This window comes from Apteryx mantelli, chromosome 6, assembly GCF_036417845.1.
Source record: "Apteryx mantelli isolate bAptMan1 chromosome 6, bAptMan1.hap1, whole genome shotgun sequence".
Taxonomy (NCBI): Eukaryota; Metazoa; Chordata; class Aves; order Apterygiformes; family Apterygidae; genus Apteryx; species Apteryx mantelli.
The window spans coordinates 45,290,808-45,305,650 of record NC_089983.1 but is presented as its reverse complement, the minus strand read 5'-3'; the positions used below and the strand labels follow the sequence as shown (position 1 = coordinate 45,305,650).

Below are 14,843 nucleotides of genomic sequence, written 5' to 3'. Positions count from 1 at the left end.
CTCCTCGCTTATGTTGTCAGATGGTCTAAGGGCTTTGGCACATACAGCTCTTAGGCTCTGCAGAGCACTTGTGACCGTGACCATGCGCAATCCTCCCTGACGTCTGTAAAGCTGGTGTCCAACACCGGAGCTTGGTCCTTTCGGGGACGCAGGGGCCAAACCCCAGACCCGAGTCCTGTGCCCCCCACGGCGTCAAGGGATGGGAAAACGAACGAGGAGCTTCCTCAGCTTGCTGTGTTTATGCAGAAGCCGGTCTGGCAGAGAGACCCTGCGGTCCCGTTTCCTGGCGGTAGTGAGCTAAGTTGCCAGCGCTCCCCGTGCGTGCACCTTCTCCCAAAGGCGGCCGCGCTCTTGGTGAGAGGCAGCGCTTGCCTGTACCAGCATTTCACAGCAATGCGTGTGCTATAACCGTGTTACAGACACAGTTCTTAATAAAGGCTTGATATTTTAAAATATTTTGTACCTTATTATTATTCATATTTCTGAAAGACTCGTCAGCAATTTACAGGGAAGATAGAAGGGCGAAGCAGGAGCTGAGAGCAGAATATCTGCTGTTGTCCAGATGGGTTTAATACATGATAAAACATGAGCTGGACATACATTTGCGGTACTTGATCCCAGAGCTCCTGAGCTCCACTGTTTAAAGGTACGTGGATGTAGAAGAAACTGGGATATTATCAATCCTGAACACTGGTAGTTTTTCCATTTCTGACTTAACATTGAATGCCAACTATACTGAGTTTTTTCCTAATCCTTGTTATTGACTTACGTGACATTTCATCTGCACAAAGTTTATTCACTGATGAAACTTGGTCACAGTGTTAGAAGCCAGTACCCCATAGGTAAATAATAGTAAAAGTCACTCTTCCTAGAATGGTATTGCTTAATGGATGTTTAATCTTCTTTTCTTAAGCTGCGTGTCAAGCTGAACAAGCAAACTAAGTGCCCCACAGCATAAATGTGTGTACAGTCTTCAGGACACGTTATTGTTATCCATATGGATTTGTTTTTATAAATTGCCTCCCTGCAAAATAATACATAAGCTACTGTCTGCCTGCATCTCACCCCAGGTGATCAAAAGGGATTTGGTGATCAGTGATGGCAGAAAGGCTAAAGATGTGTGAAGGAGCAGCAGGCAATTAACCTTGCCTGATTTGGGAGGAATCAATAGGCATTCGTGACCATTAATGATGTTGTTTCTATAATGTGGGCAAAGGTGAGGCACATCTAAACCTCACAAGATTGGTGTGACTTACAGTGACCTAGAATGTGGCTTCCAAGTTGTAGAAAACATCAAAAAATAAATTTATTTCAGCTTGCTGAATGGATTAAATGTTAATGCCTCTAGAAATGATGTAAGGTCCAAGCCTAGCAGCCGCTAGGAATAAGTGAAACATTTTCTACTGATTTCATTATATAGAGATAACATCCACAGTACTGAAAATTGCAGTGTTAAGAATTTCAGCTAGAGCATTTTGTACAAGAAAATTGACTGAGGCTGGATGAATTACGAACATGTGTGATGATTTGGGTCTGTGGTTGTAGTACATGTTATCAGTTGCTGTTATTTAAGCGTGGGATAGGAATTGCTACTTTCTAGTTTACTTTGTTAGTCATTTCATCTAAATCAGTTGAGTGCCTTGGACCCGTCCAAGTGGTGCTCTTTGCACCAAATTATTCAGAGCTGCTGCAGAGGCATTGCTGTGTAGCTGCTATTTCAGGTTCACAAAATGGGGAGGAAAGGTTGATGGTGTGGAGGGCCTCCCATAATTTCTTTATAATTAAAATTTCACTTAAAAAACTTCAGAGCAATGTTCTGGTCTACTTGATGATAAAACTCTGATTAACATAAAATGGCAACAGAAATTAACTTGGCAACAATGGTCTCAGTCAGGAGTCTTCACTAATGAGATGTTAGAAAAGAAAGTTTAAGTTTAGAGACTTAATTAAAAAGATTTTCATTCTACTCCATGACATCTCAATAAATAATACTTCAAAACATAAATATTTCCCTTAAGTTCATAGGAAACTTTCATCGGAATTGCTTTCTGGACTATAACTAGTGTTAAGATGCATAGTGTCATTTTGGTAGCAAAGCACACTTTAACAAAAAAGACTTCTATTAAATCATGCTTTATATGATGTTATATAACAAATTCATATAACTTTGCTATTGCTTAATGTAAATGGACTTTAATACAATTGGTTTTGAGTGGGAAGATCTGCATGAGGAGGTCAGATGTATTAGTCATCCACAGGAGACTGTTTTAGGATAGGCATTGAACAGTGACAGTGACATACTGTGATCTGGCTTCACGTTAAATAGAGCTGGAAATCATAAACATAAAACTGCAATAACAACCACTGGTTTCTGCTTAGAGGTCATTGTTATCCAGTGGCTAGAAGGGAGAAGTGGAGTCATACATGGGAGTGTGCATCACCATTTCTAGGTGATCTTATACTAGTTAGCTAGTGGTTAACTATTACAACACAACGTTGTGGGACTTTAATTGTAAATTAATGTTTCCTGAGAACACTGAGACTTGATAAGTAGTTTGGGTTTGGTTTTTTTGTTTTGTTTAAAAGAATGTCTACAATTACTACAACTGAGATGATGGCTTTAAAATACAAGCAGTAAATGGCTGGTCTCTTTGCTGTCTATATACGTGTGTGCATATATGTATTTTTTTACAAGTATAAAAGCCCAAAGTATAAGGCATTATTATTGCAAAATGAATGCTCCAAAGATTTAGCAGTAGTGTGTTTGAGCCCATAAAAAATTAGCATCAGCAGAATGTGAAATAAAGCTGAGTATATAAATATGAAAATGGACAAGGTCACTGAGATACTTGATGGGCAAAGTAAGTGAAATTTAAGAAGCAGAAGTGGAAGACACTGTTTTGTCAGATAGGAAGCTTATGTATTACCTTTTCTAAAATATACATTTTTACTTTTTCAGTCAGAAGTCTGAAACTTAGTCTGGTTGACTTCACACTGCAGCACACGAGGAGCACTTGCATGGTCCATTACAATGTCCAGACTTTCCAATTTTTTCAGTTTTAAAAAATAGCAACACACGGACTACGCCAGTATTCCCTATCAGTCCTGTCACTGTGTTATTTCTCCTCTGCAACTCCAAAGGTTAACTGTGCAGAGTCTTACAGCGGCACTTGTACAATACCACGTAAGAGCATCACATGAGACCTTGCACGTGGGTGCCTGTCAATTAGGAACTCTAAATGCTTTTTCTCAGTGTCGCTACTTCCTTCGTTTGGTGAATAAAGCATACGTTTCCTGTCCCCAAGTGTGTGACTTTGCTTTTGGTTGAATTAAGATGTGAGAGCTGGCTCTAATTATTGTCTAAGTAGATAGCTGACTCGTGCAAAAGTCTCGAAGGTGACATGCTGTACGCTTCGCCTGAAGAACTGGAGATTTACTGCGCGAGGATGCGGAGCTCGCTGTGTCCCGGCAGCGCTCTGCGCTCTCTCTGCTCCTCTGCTGGGGCGACGCTCAGGGCTCGGAGAGCCGTGGCAGAGCGAGGGGACGGCGTGCTCCCCGGGGAGCAGCCCCGCTCCTGGCTGCCTCCCCGCCGCCGTCCCCCCGCGGGACCGGCGACCCAAGGGGAAGCTCTGCCCTGGCTCGCCGGCTCGCCGGCTCGCCCTGGCTCTCTTCCCATCGGCGTCTGCCTCTGCAGAAGAGACGTAACTGCGCCCCTTCCCCGGTGCGTTTTCAGGCTGCTGCAGGGCAAAGTCATGGTAACGTATTTAGAAGGAAGAGGGAGCCCGTAGGATCCCCAAAAGACTTTCTGGTGGGAGGGGAGAAGGGTTCATCCCTCGGAAACGTGAGTAACTGAGGGCAGACCTTAGTGAAGGGACGCCCAGAAGAAGGGACCTGCCCCTTCGGGGACAGGCTCCTCAAGAGCCTTTCGATTCCTGAGCCCCTCTGAGAGGCTTCCTACCATCCTGTGCCTCCCTGAAACGCTGCTGAGCCTTTTTCACTCCAGAGCCTGCTCTGCCTCTGCCACAAAATTGACTTTGGCCTCTCCAAGCATTCGTCAGGCAGTGAAATGCTATTGACTTATAAGCCTGAGAAATCTTGAGCTAACTCTGTCAGTGCATTTTATATGAACCAGTGAAGATTACTAGCCAGCCCAGGTGGCCTGCTCGTGGGTCACTGCTGCTCCTTGCTGTAGTTGATCTGTTCTGCCAATCTTTGGCACCGTACACAAACTGTATTAGTTACTACTTGCACTTCTGGATTATTAATGAGCATGTTCAGTATTGTCAGGCTTCATGCGAGTGTCCATGATATCTCACTGGATACCCTTAATTTAATAATGGTTCTTTGTAACTCAGTGAAACCGGTTCAGGAGGTGTTCGGGGCTGTGAAAGTACCTAAAACTATATGTTAGTTTATATGACTTTAAATGAGCGTGTGTTCTTCTCACCTGCGGGATATCTCTTCTTTTAGATCTAAATCATATATCCAGATTAATAGCCAGATAAATGAGTCTCTTCTTAGTCATGAAATCGCTTACCCAGTTTAAATTTTCCCATGTGAACTTCTCTTTAGCTTATGCTTGTGTATGGCAGCCAAGGTATAACTAAAGCAGCAAAAGGTCAAAATAATGAGCCATTTCCACTGGTGAAGCTAATATTTTACTACATGCCTACTACCTGCTGATCTCATCTTTTAAAGTGTTTTGTGATGCTATGGTTGAAGAACATAACATAAAACAAATTGTTTTGAAGCTCAGCCAACTGTTGTAGGTCAAGATTTAGGCAGCAAAAAATCTCAGTAGCACATCCTTGAAAAATAAATTTATCCATGAACATTGTAAGGAGATAGTGTTAGGTAATATTTTGAAGATGGATATGTTCGCTTCTGAAAAGGAGTGGTGATGGGAGTATGAATTTGGAAGATAGGGTTTCTTGTCTAAGCTTTGCTCTAAAGGCATCCGGCAACATTCCTTGTCCTTTCTGATTTCATTAGGTTGGAAATGACTATATATATATATATATATGTTTTAATACTATCTTGTTAATCACAAGCAGCCTGAACTTACTCAGCAAGACATGTCCATTTTCGCTGAACAATAATCACAGTAACACACTTCTGGTTTTGAACAGGCTGACAAATCCTTTAAACAAGTTCTTTGTTTTTCTTCTAATTGCGAAATTTTAATGTCTATTTAAAATAATACTGTATCAAATTGCTCAGCAACCTTTTCTTGCCAACACCTTGACTGTGATGTGTGGAAAGATCAAATAGAGGGCTGAGATACATTGAGCAGGATTTGTGCAATCCAGCCCATGCAGCACCATGCTCAGAAGTGCTTGAACTGAGCTGTCTTTGAATAGGTGCTGTTAGGAAAAAGGGAGTTTGGGTTTTGTGGGATCATAGCGAGAGAATGGACATTACAGTATGAGTCTGATGCCCGATAATTATAGTAATGGCAGAGGCTGGAAATACTGCAGTCTGTGCTTTGCTCCCAGAACCCTTCATATATTTTATCTGGTGACTATTTTATGGAAAATTCAGGAGCAACCTGGTACTCAGGACAAAGCACCATTCTCATATACCAGTTCCCTGCTTATGTCCTGGAAATATTAGTGTAGGACTAACACCCTAGCCTTAGGAAGAGATACCGTGCTCTGGATTTTAAGTGGACGGAGTTACCTGTCAGCAGTCCAGGCCGGTGACTAAGCTCTACGAAAGAAAAGGATTTCAGTTATACCCAGGGCTTGTGATTTGCTTTGAATTCCTCTAGGCAGTTCCCTCCCAGCATGCAGGGTTTTCAGTTGTCTTTCTGGGTTGCTGTCACTCTGTGCACTACACAGAAACCCCACTACGTGTCTGGTCTCTGGGGCTGGGCACCTGCAGGCTGGCTTGCAGACCCTAACTGTAAATGCCTAAATCTTTAAAGCATCTAGCTTTTAGGTAATTTTTCTAAATGGGGGGCTTATTTCAAGTGGCTGGTAAATACAACTTTAGTCCTGCGTTTTCCTAAGCCTCCTAACCACAAGTTAGGAAGCAGCAGTCAATCAGCTGTGCCGGGATGTGGAGGCTGCAGCTGGACCTGGGCTTCCAGGGGAAACAAGGGAACACAGGATAGGTGGAGGAAATGTTCATCTAAGCATTTGTCTAAGGACAGAAAGATATCTTGTTTTTTTCCCTAGCCTAAGGTTTTTTCCCCCATTTGAGTGTAATGGGGCACATCTGCCATATATTGCATGTTATTTGAAATTTGACTCCTTCAACTTCTATGCTCAACTTTGGCTGAGGTCACCCATAGCAAGCGTATAAGGTTATGAATCTGATCTCAGATTTCCATATCTCTTTCTCAGTGGTATATCTACCATGACGGAGTTATGGGCCCAGGTGTGTGACAAAGATCATTATATTTTTGTCATATTTTTATGGTACGGTAGTCAAAACTAATAAAAAGACCAACAAATGTAAGATAACAACATGCTGCATTATTTCAATCCAGCAATTGAATTCTATCAATCAAGCTACCCTTTTCTGTCAGAGAAGCAAACCATAGCGCTTTATACCGTGCATATAACATAAACAGTAACAACCACAAAAAACCTTAGGGTAAATTAAATTAAAGAGTCTAATCTGTAAAAGAATTGTACTTCAGAAACTGGGAAAATGAACTAGAAAAGAAAAACAAGGCTTACAGCATATGTGAGATAAGAATAGTCTAGACATCGGTTTATGAATACTGAATCATAAAAACTGAATGAATAACACAGTGATAAGATCAAGTAAATTCATGAAACACAAAGCTGCCAAAAAGAGTCCGAATATTTAAGAGATATAAAAATATGTATGGAGTACAATTAGAAGACTAGTTCAGTAACAAACTCCCCTAAGTTTTCCTCTGGGTACATTTCAGAAGGAAAAAAGAATTAGTCTTAGTTCCATAATGAAAAATGATATTCTAGCAAAAGATAGTGAGTAACTTTAGGAATATGGTATTTGCCTTCTTCCCAGGCAACATTACCCTGGTAGCTCGTAGTCCTTCTCTGATCAACTGTTTGCCAAGGATCCTTTGTTGCTGCAAATCGCTAAGTCCCAAACGTACAGCAGGAGCTGTGTTGTTATTCCCTAAGCATGTTATCTTGCACTTTGAACTGTTAAACTTCACCTCATTTCTTTTGCTTAGTCCCCCTCTGGATTGTTGATGCTTATCAACGTTGTGTAATCAGCAATTCTTAATTTACCAAGTACTGTAGAACTGTCTGCCCTCTCTGGCATACACCGTCATTACGGAAAGAGCAGTACAGGTCTTATTTATTACAGATGTGCCTGTATTGGCTTTCATACTGAGTTAATTGCAGTGAGAAACCAGCTGTGCTGTTTTTCTCATTCCTTTTCGCCAGATTGATGAGGGAAGGGAGAGACTTCTGCAGCGCTTTGCACGAGGACTATGATGTAATCGAAGACCAGCATTTTTATCGGCTTGTCTCGTTGTCGGTACATAAAACACCCCCGGACAGTTAAGGAAGCTTTATAAGGAGGCCTGACTCAAGTCTGAAGGGCTTCTCTTATCTTGCCTTTCCTTTGAAAAATATATTAGTTGTTACCTAAAGTCTGCTAGAGGGAACCGAGTAATCAAATACAAATAAACACACATTTAAAACATAGTACTAAGGCACTGCCAAGGTTGCCAATTGTGTTTTAAAAATAAGTGACTTTTGAAAGCATTATTTTTACCTGTGTTATAATAAAAAGTGAGTTAAAAATTAGCATTTTGACATTAGAATACTCTTTGAATGGCATAATGTTCCTAAGATGATGATATTTAAGGAAAGTAGATCTGTTTAGTAAATTCATTCTTCCTTTAAAGATTTTTCAGTCAATATTTCTGAGCAGTATTGGAAATGTTTTTCACTTTGAAAGGCTAAAATATTACAGACACACAAAATATTGGAATCTCTTTTTACCCTTTTGGGGTTTTTTTTAACTTTGAAATAGAATCAGAATGTCCAATTTTTTATTTTTCCTTTAATCGTTGAAGATTCAAAGCTTCTTTGTAACCTTATAGGTTTTTTAAGAAGGAAAGGAGGAGGAAAAGAATCGATTATACATACCTTTGGTTTTATGACATTCTCTAAGAAAAAAATAAATGGTCATTCGGTTGTTTTCCAAATTAAGAGAAAACTTTCATTTGAGACTTGAATTTGTTTATAAACCTGCTTTATAAAATGCTAGTCCTTGCTCAGTTCTGTTCAGAAGGCCTAATATGTCTTTAATATTACGGTATCAGAATCGTAATAGAAACTGATTTATTTAAAATATTTATTTTCATTTAACTGAAATAAGACACTTCAAATTTTTTTATATTACATCTTCACTTTACCTTTTCCTCTACGTTTTTATCTGTCGGGTAGAAGAGATGTTCTGAGCAGGTCCTTTGACCTGCTCAGAAGTTTCAAGGGGTGCTTTTGTTCTGAAACTCAGACCCAACATTGCTTCAGGCTGGAATTCTTGTTGCTTAAGACAATAAAGTCAAAACAGGAGAAATGCAGGTGATGTACCCATGAAACATAACTGGGTGCCCCCTACAGCCAAAAAGGTCTCATATAATCAAAGTGGCTCAAAAATAATGTCAGCTAAATGCATTTCTTTGGGTGTCAATCTAGTCCTTTTTCATCCTCTCAGTAAAGGCAAAGTTAACCAAGGCAACTTATTCAATCAGCTCTAGTGTTTGACAATTCCTGGTAGCTGAAAAATTTAAGGTACTAAAAAATTGCAAGCTTAGTTGCTTTTCTTTTTAATAAAAGCATAGCCAAAACATCTAAGCTTGAGAACCTCGAGTGAACTTTGAAACTCCTATCAGTTTAGGAGGAAGTGACAAAAAGCATAGTTGGATCAGTTGGTTAATTCTTTAATTGAAAAGGCTTTCAAGAGAAGATAGTGGTTCCTTATATCATTTATCTTGAATGAACTATGGTAAGCAATGAACTTCCTTGAAGAGGGAAGGAAGAAATGAAGCCAGTATTTTATTCTTGTGAAATCCTGCTGGAGCAGGAAGCTTGTCCAAGAAGCTTACAACTCCTCCGAGCTGGTGTCAAAGGAATATCACTTTAGGGGACACGAGATGAGCAGCATCTTTGCCTGGTTGGCTACTCTGCTGATGGACGAGACAGCTGGGAGTTAGAGGAACATGGCAGGAGGGAAGCAGGGTGACATGGGTGTATTTCCGAAAGCAGGGTGGCTTTTGTGATAGACAAACGACTATAGGGAGACTCTTTCATGGAACCCAGGGAAGGAAAAACTGCTGCTCCAAATCTCTCCTATGAAAGAAAGAAAACACTGAACAAAATGATCTAAATCAGAACTGGATGAGTTGTCAGTACTCCCTGGGCTTGGAGAAAATACATCAACCTAAAGTCACTCACAGCTGCTTCTGCTACTCTGTGTTTCTGCAAATGGCATGCCTTGCTTTGCAGCTCCATGTCTTGAATTGTGGGCCTCTCTGTGAGCTATAAAGCTCTCTTGTGTTGCTTTCCCTCGGTTCACCTTCTTCCTTTAAGCCTTGCAGCAGAAATACCACGCTTTGACAAATCCAGAGGTTTCTGTAGCTGTGGTGAAGGTGGAAAGCTCAGTGAGGCTCACTCGTCACCACCTATGTACTTGGTATATGAACTCGCATGGAGAGAGGGAGACCAAGTGGGTGCATCATTTTACTTAATCCTAAAGCAAGGCAGGAAGCACAAGAAATGGGGGTCCCTGCTTTTCATCTCTCTAAATTTCCCATCTGGAGTAATAAAAATACCCATGTTCGACTTCATGATTTTCTCTACCTCCGTGGTTGTCAGACATTGTTTTCTGTAACACACGTGTCCTTCAGTGCTTCAGACACCCCCAGAGGCAAACTGACTCAATTTTTTTCTCAAAAGTTTTCAGGATTAGTGACTTAAAGTGAAGAAAATAAAAGTATTAGTAAGATAGAAAGTACATTTATTTACCCTCAACGTTGTTGTTTTATTTTATGCTTCTCTGCTTGTGAATTCCCCTAGCAGGTTTAGCAGAAAATTTGCAATAGAGTATGTATGTTCTGCAGCATGAAGATCTCTCTCACACAAGCAATAGGAAAGCTGTTCACAGGCATGTGAATGGAGGCAAATTACTATTGTGATCATCTGGTAATTTTATGGAGGGAAAAAGTTTGAAGACAGAATGATATGATAATCCTCATTGCTTGTGTGTTTGAGGGATGCCCTGCTGGCTGGCCGACCAGCCACCTCCCTCCAGGACAACTAGAAAAAGTAGTTTCAGTGTAAAATTTGAGATAAGCAATAGATTGAGATTGCTCCTTTTCATAACTGCTTCTTGTTAAAATGAGAGAAGAAACTTTGTTTTTCTCACTGCTCTAGTTTTAACTATCTCAAATTCAGCCAAATACTCTGAAAACCATTATTGACAACCGACCATGAAACATGTTTTTTGAGAAAATTCATTTGAAATTAGTTCTTGATCAATGGGACCAGACATCAGTCACAAGGAAGTGAATATAAAGAATGGCGCAGGGAAAGGCAGCGTTAGTGGAATACTTCCTAGTAGAAGCGATTTATAAAAGCGTAGCAGGTGGGAAGAGGACACCAAGGCAATTGTGAGAGACGGTGTGAAAAATAAAAGGTGTGGGAAGCATGAGGGATGAGATGTGTGAGCTATCCAGAGCGCTTCAGGTACACCTACCGTAAGGAAAATGCAAGAGTGGTCTTCTTAAAAGTCGTCCACATGATACTGTAGTAATTTAAAATCAATGAAATGCAACATGCTATGGAAACAAAGGAAGAAATGGGCTATTTTTAGGCACTTTCCCTTAATGGCACGCACTTGCCGATGAGTTGTCGCCTCCCCAGCGGCCTTGGCTGGCTGCATAGCGGGTCGCACTATTACCGCTGAAGCTGCTGGCTCTCTCTATCCATTACGGACACCGTGCAAACAATCCAGAGGCCGGTTGTGAGTTAAGTAGTTACCGTCCGGTTAAAGCTACCGGCTGTATTGTATAACACAAATATTTGAGGGAGAAAATTATAGGTTGTAAAGGCTGGTTGATCCATGTTTGCTTAGAAAATGAAATGTATATGTCAATTTTGTTCAGATAGCGGTATTAAATAAACAGACAGCGTATAATCCGCGTGGTCCCGGTTCCACACCTCGGCATGCAGTTGCTTTTGAAGTTATCTTTAGGGACGTTTCCCTGTTTGCGTTTCGGAAGTGACTTGCTCTTGGAGAGGTGTAAGAGATTTAAGGCCTAGGCTAGGGACAAGAAAGCAGCAAAGCAAGCTACGGCCAAAACCGTGTTCTCTTGCTACCGCGAGGGCACAAAGACAGGGGAATAACCCACAAGCCCCTTGGGAAAAAGCACAGATTTTGGCAGCGGCCAGTGCAGGAGCCCGTAGTCAGCCCGCAGACTGTGTGGATTATAGATCTTCAGGGACTCTCCTCTGCTAATCGTGTGACGCATCTCTCTGTTTTTATACTAGCTAGGAAGCGGTAGCTGTGGGTGCCAACCACAGCCGCTTTTCTCCCAAAATGTCGGCTTAGTTTTGACACAGGCGCACGTTCCAGAATTGAAACCCTGCGTCGCAGATGCTGATGCTGATTCTTTTTCATATTCATTTTCATTCTATCCCCCAAGTAGAACTTGATTAATAATGATCAGGTGGCTTAAGCGTGCCCACATATTAAACCACAGGCTTCTCTTTTTCTGTAGGACATACCCAGTTACTTTAAGACAGCTCCATAGCAGAATCTTTCCAGGTTATTCTCTGATCCATCCGCATATAGGTTTGACTGATGAAAATTATTTTTAGCTCAACCCTTTAAGCTGTATTCCTCAATGCTTTTCTTATTTTTCTGTAGGGAAAAATGTTTTTGTACGTTAAAATACTCTTTTTTTGATTGGCAAAATAATTGATATACTTCATCCAGCTTGGGGCTGAGAATTGTCTGAACTTATTAGTTTGCTTCCGTGCCGCTTCATGCCAGAAATTATTGCAGCGTGTGTTTCTGCAGCATAGCTTCTGGCTGTTAGCATCGTGCCTTGTGCTGATGGTATGGGTTGAAGCAATAGATTCTATGAAGGACTTCAGTGGTAATGACATACGTTATGTCCACTTTTTGTCCGACATCACATGTGCAACATTAAATTATTGTACCGGAATGTACTCCCGTGGATTGCTGTGAAGGTTATATGTGTATCTGTAAATCAAAACAAGCTTTCAAAAGATAGCAAATCAATTGATATGAGGGATAGGAAAGACGTAGATGTTGAAACCTTTCTCATAACCTTGGCTGTTTTTTATAACTGTAATCTAACTGTTTGAGGTTTGTTTGCTTTTTTCCCCCAAATCATCACTTTGACTGAAAATGACTGATATGCAAAAAATGGAGGTCTAAGCGGAGCAAAAGTACACCTAAGCCATGAACTTGTGAGCAACTTTGGATAGAAGTAGATACTGATTTCTTTTCATTATCTGGCTGAAATGCAATTTTCAAAGCAAGCTTTTCGCCACGTATTATGTGTCATAACACATTTCTAACAGCAACAACCAGTGTAAACAGCTAGTGATGTTGTTTCCTTCCTGAGACATGCACATATATATAAAAGCTGGGAAGTTTGTGATATAGCGATAATCAGAATGAACATTTAATAACATTTTGCTCTGACTGTTTTTCTTTACAGAATTGCTACCCAAATGCCAACAGATGAATTGCCGATACAAATGCGCCATTACAAGGAATGGCACCAGGTGTTACTGTGAAGATGGATATGAAGCAAGCAGTGATGGAAGAAGCTGCAGAGGTAAATAAGAAATATGCTGTAAAGTTAACCCCAGGCTTCCTAGTGCTTCCTTGCAGATGGATAATAACGGAGCTGTAGAAATCTTCCGTGAGTGGGGATTCTTTCCGAGATCAGCTTATTAAACTGTATATATCTGCTTACACAAAAGATTAATGTGAAAAGTATTACAGTAACAGCATAAAACCACGTGTGAATTACTGTTCTGTTGCTGCTCTTGACCTGAAAGCAGATATACGTATGAAGTGTTTCATTAAGTGGCTCAGCGGCTTCTGTCACTTGTGAAGCCCGGCAGCGCCGGTAGCGGTGCGTGTTGGTTACTCCCCAGGGCGTTGTGTGGCACCAGAAACAACTGTCCTGACGGGTAAAATCCATGGCCTCTTCTAGGCTGGCAGCTGGGTTTGGCCGTGTGGCTACCGCTGATGGCGGCTGGAATAACATTCCTCGCCTTTCCCGTGACTGCGGAGTGGCTGCCAGGCGCAGAGGACAGGACACGAGCCCGGGCTCTCGGCCACATCTGGCCTAGACACCGTACGGAGCAGTTAATGACAGGCTGGAGAGCTTGGGCACTTGCTCAGAGCCTCACGGCCCTCCATGTATGCCTGTATAGCCTAGTTGAGAAAATAGTTCTTTATATTTGTTAGAGGAATATATAGTTTTTGATGTAGTGGATGATGGTTTAATGCAGAAGTTGTGACAGTTCCTTTAAGGAGCTGTAAGACATTTCCAGCATAAATAGGTTGAGAAGGATAATCAATCATTTCCTCTCTGGAAATGTTGTTTCATTTATGGTCCCTGATAATTGTAAATGCAGGTGAAAGTGGTCTCTAATAGAAACAAGAGCCCAAATGTGTCCCTGACATGATGTAGACACTGGATGCTAATTGAAGAAATGAAGGTTTTTTCTTTCAAAATTAACAGCAATTAAACTTGAAAACTCTTGATCTTCTATTTGGTTACTAGAGTAAGTTCAGCAGCCAAGACCCGCAATAAGGTCAAGGTTTGAGAAGGGGAAAAAATAAAGCATCATACCTTAATGACTTAACTTTACTCTAAGAATTCTGATTTTTTGTTGAATTTCCTTATTCTTTTCTTTTCTTTTATCTTTAAACAAACTCTCCTTTAGATTTGGATGAATGTAATACGTATGGAAGCTGTAGCCAGATGTGTGCAAATACAGACGGATCATACACTTGTAGCTGTGTGGAGGGTTATGTACTTCAGCCTGATAACAAATCTTGCAAGGTCAAAAACGGTAAGTTTTAAACTCTTTTTACCTTAATGAAAACATTCTTTTTTTTTTTTTTTTGGTTCTGTCTATAGGATATATGTGAAAAAATAGATAGAAATGCATACTAAGAAGAGATGGACTTTCCTTCACTTTATTAAAAGATGCACCCTTAATGACCCTGGAACACTTTGCACATACTATGACAATACCCCAAGGACATTATTTTAAAGTTATTATATGGTTATTATTAATTAACATGAATACTCAATGCAGCCAAGATTAGAACAGTTACCAGTTTCCCTTTTCATAAATAAGTCAAAGATTTTCCCCACACAAACAAAATAAGCTGTTTACTCGGTTAAGATAGCGGAGATGGTGACAAGGCAGAGGAAATTATCATGAGGTAATTGTACCCTTAGGATAAAAAAAGACATGAGATTGCTTTGTCCTTGAAATATCCCAAGAGGTGAATTTCATTATGAACATATTCACGCTAGGCTTTCTTTGTTACTTAATGCATATTTTCATTAGTAATAATGAATTGGGTATTTGAGGGAATTAGTGAATTGTGTTTAATGAAGCTGTATTGTGCAAAGTATTTTCTTATTCAGCACATTGACTTAGCAACCTTTTTTTTAAAAAAAAACAAGCCTTTCTTATTCAATCGATTCAACACCCTTGATGATTCAAGACCCAAGTGTAAAACTATATTTGTTATATTTTTATTTAGGCTTCTGCATTCGGGGTTTTTTTTTTAAGTCTTCTGTAGGTATTTTACCATTATAA

General features: G+C 40.4%; 1 protein-coding gene across 1 annotated transcript in view; it reads left to right on the top strand.

The window, feature by feature from the left end:
* Positions 1 to 14,843, top strand: part of LRP1B (LDL receptor related protein 1B) — a 752,762-nt gene that overhangs the window by 367,125 nt on the left and 370,794 nt on the right. The window contains exons 4-5 of the mRNA XM_067299399.1: positions 12,710 to 12,829; positions 13,953 to 14,081. Of these exons, the coding sequence (XP_067155500.1) occupies positions 12,710 to 12,829; positions 13,953 to 14,081 (249 nt within the window). The remainder of the gene's footprint in view (positions 1 to 12,709; positions 12,830 to 13,952; positions 14,082 to 14,843) is intronic.